The sequence below is a fragment of the Alligator sinensis genome, unplaced genomic scaffold (assembly GCF_000455745.1).
Source record: "Alligator sinensis unplaced genomic scaffold, ASM45574v1 scaffold681_1, whole genome shotgun sequence".
Taxonomy (NCBI): Eukaryota; Metazoa; Chordata; order Crocodylia; family Alligatoridae; genus Alligator; species Alligator sinensis.
This window is the reverse complement of record NW_005842315.1, coordinates 381,325-389,933: the sequence shown is the minus strand read 5'-3', so window position 1 is coordinate 389,933 and position 8,609 is coordinate 381,325. Positions and strand designations below refer to the sequence as shown.

At 39.4% G+C, this 8,609-nt stretch overlaps 1 protein-coding gene across 3 annotated transcripts in view; it reads left to right on the top strand.

Moving 5' to 3' along the window:
* ATAD2 (ATPase family, AAA domain containing 2) overlaps positions 1 to 8,609 on the top strand; it is a 56,672-nt gene that overhangs the window by 4,278 nt on the left and 43,785 nt on the right. For all 3 annotated transcript variants that reach the window (XR_003095183.1, XM_025209897.1, XM_006028467.3), the window contains exons 2-6: positions 374 to 516; positions 1,667 to 1,716; positions 4,195 to 4,348; positions 5,596 to 5,698; positions 6,423 to 6,513. Coding sequence is in view for 2 of the 3 variants with exons in the window: in XM_025209897.1 (XP_025065682.1) it covers positions 374 to 516; positions 1,667 to 1,716; positions 4,195 to 4,348; positions 5,596 to 5,698; positions 6,423 to 6,513 (541 nt within the window). In the remaining variant the exon portion in view is untranslated. The remainder of the gene's footprint in view (positions 1 to 373; positions 517 to 1,666; positions 1,717 to 4,194; positions 4,349 to 5,595; positions 5,699 to 6,422; positions 6,514 to 8,609) is intronic.

Genomic DNA, 8,609 nt, shown 5'->3' with positions numbered 1-8,609 from the left:
CCGCGCCCCCCCCCCCCCCCCCCCCCATTGTATGGCTGTTCTCCTTCAGACAACTTGTAGGATACATGCCAACAGATTATCATAGCCCCAGGGCAAGCCCTCCTTACTCCCCCCTCCTCCCTAGAGAATCTGATAAGGAGCAGCAGTTGCTTATGTTAAGGTAACAAACCATCATGGTAGTTTGGAGGAAATTCAAAAATGTTGTTTTAACTTTAGTTGCCTCACTGAGAGCACTGACACGGAGTCCTTGAGTGAAAATTTGTGGGTAAACAGAATTTCCTTTTTAACTGCATGCACACTGTTCAAATGCAAACCCTTATCATTCTTTTTTATTATTATTATTATTATTATTATTATTATTACTATTTTTTAGGAATTTTCTGCTGACAAAGTTGAACGTTGCACTGGACACCGTTTGAGATCAATGAGAAAAAATAACCTGTCGTCTTCAGACTCCAGCTTTGACAATAGTATGGAGGTACTAAGTGAGAATGTTAATGGAAGGCACTTTACAAGGTAAATGCTTTCTTTCCATGATCCTTAGTCACTATCAAATTAAAATCCAATAATTTTAAAAATCAAGGGTGAAAGAGTAAAAGTATTTCAAATGCTATTCCAGTACCTATGTTCTCCCCTCCCAGTTTGTACTTTTACTATCAGTTATTTTTCTTTCTATCAGAAATATTCTCTTAAAATGTTGTTGTAGAGACCTGTACAAATCTGGCAATGGTGAAACAAAATGTACACAATGCACAGAACAAGCTGAGACTATACGTATATATTTTTTTCAAATCTTCTTGTTAGGAAATTGTGCATTCAATTTTTGAGACATTAGTATGTGGCATATTGACAGTATCCCTTACAATTTTAAGGTATTAGTCTCTTATTCTGCATTCTTATTTTCAAATGTTTACACTTTCTTAAAATATAACGCTTCCCAGGGTTAAAGTTTTGTCTGCTCAGCTCTGTGGCCTATCTTTGACAGTTTTAGAACAGACTTCGTCATTTACCAGTATTGAATTGACTTATAGATTCTTGCCTAACCAGTTCTCCCATTCAATCTCTGGACAACTTATACTTTAATTGAGAAGGGAATGGAGCCAATGAGCTTTCGCTGGGGAGGGCCGCATAGAAATCAAATGGATAAATAAAATGTAATTATTGAAAAATGCTTAGTTGAAACCTACCAGGGATGTTATAATGGTCAAATTAATTTTAATTCAGGAAATGTACAACTGAAATTAACTTTTGTGCTATAACAAATGCTGCTTGTATGAGGATGATGTAGCACCTCTCTTTCTTGGCTTGACTAAAGGAGGTTGTCCAATTCCACAGTTATACATATGCTTCATATCCCAGTCTTTTTGTAATTTTTAGAATTCATCTTTTTTTTTTAATTTTAAAACTTAAGTAAGATAAACCAGTGATAACTTTCCAAGCCTTGAAATACAAAGTCCAGACCTTTGAACCTGCATCATTTAGCACTGTTAGGTCCCAGTTCTGCTTGTGGTCTCTTGGCTCTATGAAAATTGTAGGTCTCTTGTATGCACAAGCCTAAGTTTTAACTTAGGTTCTACTCATTACCAGCTTTATAAGAAATTAAATGTTCTTGTAGAAAAGGATTAAACTGGTTCAGTAACTTCTAGTTTTTGTTTTCTTTATATAGGCAGTCAGCAAAGCTGCAGGCTGACAAAAAAAATGAAGATTGTAAAGAAGGTAATCCCCCCCCCCTTCCTTTCCAAGTTTGTTAATTAGTTTGATAGGCTATAAAGGGCATGTTTTATTTGTTAGGGTATTTCATTACAGTCAGTGTAGTGCTGAATACACTAACATAGGTGCCAGAAAATGAACTAAGAATTCAACCCCCCCCCAAATATCAAATCAGGTATTTTAGTTCTGTCTGGGTTGTTCAATTCTGTGATGGCCAGCCTGTCTTGTGTGTCACAAGTGGCATGCACAGCAGCTGTGTGGGATACATGAGGGTGCTGGGTAAGCCAGCAAGTGACCAGGGTCCCCAAAGCCCCTGCGTGGCTCATGGCTGTTGGCAGGTACACATACGCAATGAGCCATGTTGGGGCTCCACAGACCCCAGTGCAACTGCCTGCCACAGCCAACCTGGGACCACGGTCCAACTGCTTATGCAGTCCCCATTGTCTACTCTCCTTCCCCCTGCTCCAAGACTACAGGGTTTCCCATCCCTTTCTCTGCTTGCAGGTGGAATTTTTTGCAGTGAGCCTGCCATTTTTTGCAAAAAATGTGCAATTGCATATTTGGCATGTCCCTACATATGGCATTGAAGGCAGCACCTTGTCAGGAGGGCAAGACCCTGCTTGTTCTGTCCCATGGGAAATGTGAGCCTGGAAGCTGTTGCTGAGCACATGGCAAAATCATTACTTTTTGGAAGTATCTTGACACACACAGCTGATAAAGGATAGAGAACATCCCCCCCAAGCCCTGGGATTCTGTTGCCAAAGGCCACCTGTGCACAACTAGTACACAGCAGTGTCTTTCCAACTCTTTAAAATGTTTACAAGAAATGCTTCTATTTTATTTTTGTTTGTAATTCTCAGTTCAAGAGATGCAAAGCAGTTAAACAGGTGGCCATCCCCAGAGCATACGGGCCACAGGCAGCCACTGTGTGTGGAATATGAGCTCGAGGCACTCAGTGGAATGGAGGCAGTGGGGGCTCACACCCCTGGCTATGCAGAGTGAAAAGGCAGCAGGTTGCTTGTGCAGGAGGAAGTGTCAGCTCCAAAAGCTGAATTAAGACTTCACTTATCCTGCAGCTGCTGCCAAACTTAGGGCTTTGGATCCTCATTCACCATATAAAATTGCAGTAGTTGCAGGGCCAAGAAAGAGTTAATCTGGCTCTTGTGACACTTTCTCTTGCTCTGTCTCTCTCAAGTGTCCTGCCACTGCTTGGCTCTGCACGTTTAGAGAATCAAGCTCCCCTGTTATTATTCTGGCACCCCAAGCTACAGACTCTGTCAGATAGATCTGTGGGGGTCAGGGATCAATGACACTCAGGATGAGATGGGGCTTAACTTGTGGCATGCCTCAGTCAGTTAGTAGAAGTTTAGTAGCTGGGCAGTACAAAGGTGTCTGTTCCAATGCTTCTCTTGGCTTTCATTAGGCAATAGGTTCTGCAATCTGCTTCTGATTGCTTAAAGTATATTATGAATAATTACATTTGAACTAGGGTTAGGCTTAGTGATCAAATTTTTTTTCAAATCTCTTTAATTTTCCATTTTTAAAATATATGCCACATTAACTGTGGTCTAGTAGTGGCCATTTCCTTTCCTTTCCATTTTAATAACAACTGTTAATGTGAAGTGCCCAGAAATGTGGTGACTGATGCTGGGCATGAATGTTGGTCCAATTTTGGAAAAGCGACTTCAGATGCTCATTTTCCAGGTGCTCGGTTTTGAGACAATTTCATTGCCTTGAAAATGTTAAGAGAATCACAGTGTCTCAAACTTAAGACCACCCAGGTTAGGTAGCTGCTTACAAGTATCTTAATACAAATATTTAAAAGTACTTGTATGGTAGTAGAATGAGTGAAAGCATCTTAAGAGTAGACTGTAAAACCTATAGGATTGTAATTTGTATTTATTTGTAATTATAGGAATATTTATTTCAGTAAAATAAATTAGAACAAAGGTTGCCTCGAACTCTTGCATAGAGCAGAGAATGGCTATCTAGAGCCTGCAGGCCAGATCCAGCCTGTGAAGGTCCAGTCTGGCCCAGGAGACAGGTGGCACCGTGTTGTCCATACACTCAGAAGCATGTCTGTCTGCTGTGGAGTTTGCTGATCTACCGTGTCTGGGCTTATCCTGGCTGCAGGGGGAGGGGTTGAGACTTGCAACCCACAGCAATGGCATGTTCCAATTTCTAGAGGTGGGCGCTCACAACATGTTGCTGACCCATGCCCTGAAATACAAGCATGCTTAGTTATACCAGATCAATTTTCAAAACTGTTAAACAACTTCATAGATGTTTTCTGAATAGAGAATTTGAACATGTATAAATACAATATCTAGCTTATTGCATTTTAAATTCAAAATTAAATAACTCTAACTTTGTAATTAAACAAAAGCCCAAAGCTGATGGATTTTTTTGCAAGATTATTTTACATATTGTGTGGGGGCAGTGTATTAATTAATATTAGACATCTAGAAATTTTAGTAATTTCAGTCACCAGATCACTGAAGACCAGAGCAGAGGTGAAAGCGGCAGAGCAAGTTCATGAAGAGAGCAGAGATGTGGAGGTCCGTCGCAGCTGCCGAATTAGGCGAAGCCGATATAGTACTACAAACCAATCTGTATTGTTTGACAAACTTATAACAAAGTGAGTGTTGTTCTATCCTGCAAAGTAGGTTAAACAGCTCCTAGAGGCTTACTTCTAAGCATGTCATCGGATTTTCTTTTCTTCAGTATTGCCTGCATTAGAGGCAACATAAAAAATGTTTAATTATTAAAAATGTTTGCTAAAACTAAATTTACTGTAGCAGTTCTTTGCATATTCCTACATAGGGAATGTATATGCCTCCGTGTACTGCTGAAGTTCCTGGTCTTCCAGGATTCATTACCAATGGGGCTACACAATACCAACTCATAGCATAGAGTGTTCAGAGCCATGGTTATAAAAATGACTGTGCATCCAACTTCTTTAATTCCTTCTTTGCTGTTAATTGTAGTTAACAGGGCTTTTTCCATGCATGGATGACTCTTGAATCTTGTGTATCTCCTGTCTGGTTTTACATATGAGTAAATCATTCCAAGAATAATGGAGCTGCTTGATACAGGGATCCTAAATGTTCTACACTGTCATAGACATCAATAGAGGCTATATCCAGATGGGATTCTGTAGTATAGCAATTTCTTTGCTTCTGGATCTCCTTCATAACTGAATAGATTTAATTTCACACCTGGAAAGTTGTGCAGCTCTCCTCAGTATTGTAACCTTGATGATAAAGGAGGAATTGCCTGATTTAGTGACCCATCAGTCCTTGTTCTTTCTTCCTTTAATTTTGGCTTCTGAGCTTTTGGTGTTCTGGAATGTCACTTTTGCAGCTCAGACTGCCACTTTTTTCCAGAAAATTCTCAAAATTTAACAGCAATTAAAGGGTATAGCTAACAAGTGTTATGAAGAAATAATCTGAGGTTTAGAACAACTGCTAAGGGAAAATAAATATATTTTTTCTCAGAGGGATGCTGTTGACTTCTAATTTTCAGTCAGAAGCATAATTCTTACAAGGTAACATTAAAATTACTGTAATTGAACCAAGAAAAAACTTTAGTTTCTTTTGTTTATAGATTTTTAAAATTTTTTTTTACACAGCGATGAGAGGGTTTTTGTTTTCTTTTTAAATAAACTATAATTGCAAATGCATATAACTTGTTAGGGAGATTAAAGGGCAAGTATAACACCAAAAAATATTTTTAAACTTTTTTTTTTTAATAACTAGCTAATATTTTGACAGTGTAATTTTAAATGCATCAGGTTATACTTTCCTGATTGATTAATAGTTGTTTCAGGTATTTTAAATATTCACTGATGATATTCTTACTCGCATGTCACAATCTTTATATCAGCACTGCAGAAGCAGTCTTGCAAAAAATGGATGACATGAAGAAGATGCGTAGACGCAGAATGATGGACCTGGAAGATCTTGGAGTATTTAATGATGCAGAAGAGGTAAATATCTGATCATTCTATTATTGTAGATGCATATCTAAAGTATCTTTTTAGATATGCATCTTTTAGACAGCCAACTCATTTAATGTTAGTCCTCTTGCATTCTTCTCTGTTGTCACAGAGAATAGTCTGTCTACATTGATTTCTTAATGACCCTTTAAGCTTTTGAAGACTTAGCCAATCCCCACACAGTCTTTTTCAGATTAAATAATTCCAGTTCTTTCAACCTTTCCTCATAAATCATGTTTTGCAGGTTTCCAGTCATTTTTGTTGCTCCCTTCTGGACTCTTTCCAATCAGTTCACATCTTTCTTGAAGTGTGGGGCTCAAAACTGAACACCATTCTCCAAGTCGGACCTCACCAGTGCTAAATAGAGTGAAACAATCACTTCTATTAATATGGCCCAGTATGCTTTTTGCAACAAGATCCAAATCGATTTTTTTTCTCTCAAAACATAATGTCACAATGGTATAGTATAGGACACAGTGAGGCTGCTGGGCATCTGCTTCTGCAAGTGCTGGGCTGGGGGGAGTCATTTGGCTCCCCACACCTGGCAAATTCAAAGCCATGTACCTGGCAGCCATTAATTTAAAGATGTGATGTGATGTGATCCCACTCCACATAATTGCTGTATCTAAGGCATCCGTCCATTGCAGAGGAGTACATACATGCTTAACTTTTTTTTCCAGAACTGTTACTGATCCCCAATATTTTTCATACTTAGGAAAATCTTGATATGTACTCTCGAGGAAAGCAAAAAATGGAGATTCAAAGAACTGATGAAGAAACGACTGATAACCAAGATGGCAGCGCAGGTCAGTGTTTTGTCTTAAGTTTCTTTACTGTGCTTTAATGAAAACATCTACTGTTTGAAGTGATCTGCAGTACAGAAAAAAAACATTCATGTACTATTATTTGTTACCCTAGCGCATGGATCTTGGGCCATGACTGCAGTTTCTATTGTAATAGGCTCTTTGCAAAAAAACAGCCAAGAGTCTTTGCTCTGAAGAGTGTAAAAATAAAAGTACAGGTCAAGAGATGACAAATGAATGGGGTGGGGGAAATTAATGCAGACAGTATTTTATTAGCCTAAGCAGTGGAATTTGCTAAATCGGTAGCTAAGTAGTGTGTGTCTGTGTGTGTGGTAAGAATCTTGGCAAAGAGTGTTTTAAGGAGTATGATGAGAGAGATACCTAGGTATTTATGGAAAGCTCTACCTGAGTAATAAAGGTCAGCAGAATCAAAATGCTTTTTTCTCTGCTGAGAAGGAAATTGAACATATGGCCATTGGAGACTTGGTACAGAGGCAGGACTTGGTATCATGATACCAAGTGAGAGATGACAGGAAAACTGCAGGCAGGTCATGTACAGCTTTGAAGAATACCTTAGGTTTGATGCAAGGAAGAGAAGGTGCTAGTGGAGAGAAGCAGAGAGAAGAGACTTGGTCAAAGTGACAAGCTAGAATACTCTTTGCAGTAATGTTCTGGGTTGATTTGGTGGCCTGAGATTCCTTCTCTCCTCTTCACAAATGGAGTAATTGAGATTATGAGAATTTTTTAGAGATGGAACTCTGAGTGGGAAGGAAAGCATGGATTGTAGAATCTGTAGGATCCTATGAAAAATATCAGTGTTTCCAAAGGGAAGTGGGGAAAAGTAACTGGTTAGTGGGTGGGTAGATTTCTTATGGATGGTAATGTATGTAACTCTTATCTATCAGTTCAAGTCCTTTGTTAGGAGAATATTTTTAATGTGGTGATGGAAATTTGTTTTAACCAAGTGCAATAACAATCCTAGGCAGACAAGGTTCTTTGGATGAATCTGATATCTTTTATTAGACAAACTTAAATAGTTGGGGGAAAAAAATTCTTAGCAAGCTTTCGGGTTTAAAAATCCTTCATCATACTGAGGAAGCATCTGCAGTTGGTGTGTGCTCTTCCTGGATGGAATGAATAGTAAAGAAGCCAGAGGCTGGGCTGTTATGCATGCAAGCAGGCAGTCAGTGAAGATGTAAATTGAGGAGTCAGTGGGTGAGACAGGCTGGGTAGCGGGGTCCCGGGGGAGAGTAGGGGGATGAATATAGCAGGTAAATAGTGGAGAGGTACCTGGGGAGTCAGGCAGGTTATAATGTATCATAAATCCAATGTCTATATTTAGTCCATGATTTTTTTTGTATCCAGGAGGTTGATGAAGTGAAGTTCATAGGTTCGTCTGTGAAGTGTCTTGTAAGTTCCCTTTGAGGATTAGAACTAAGAGATTGGAGAGTGATTTTTCTTGTGAGAAATGTGCCCCCACAGGTAATTGGATATTCTTGTCATTGATAGATTTCCAGTGTGCATTCATTCTGGTGCACAGTTGTTGTTTGGTCTCTCCTATGTATTTTCCATCAGGGCATTTGGTGCATTGGATGAGCTATATTACATTTCTGAAGGTGCAGCTGTAAGATCCAGGAATGCTGATGGCTCTGTTGTAGGGTGTAGTAATTGTGGGGGTGGTGGTGATGTGTTGTCAGGTTTTGCATTTCTTGTCATGGCATGGTCTGGATCCATTTGGTGTGTTCTGGGCTGTAGGAAGTTTTGCTTCTGAGATTAGCAAGGTACAGTGCTTGTTTGAAGGCTAGGATGTGTGGTTCTGGGAAGATCCGTTTAAGAATAGGGTCTCCTTCTAGTATGGGTTGCAATTGTTTGAGGATTTTCTGTATGGGTTTGAGGGAGGGGCGATACGTGATAACCAGTGGTGTGCAATTCGTGGAGGGTTTTCTTTTGCACTGCAGCAATTCTCACGTGTTATCTGGTGGCTCGTTTGAATGTGCGTTCTGTCTCTCTGGAGGAGTGTCCTTGTTGAATGAAAGCTATTTTTAAGATTAGTGAGGTGGCAATCCTGGGTGTTCTCAGTGCAAATTCAATGGTATCTG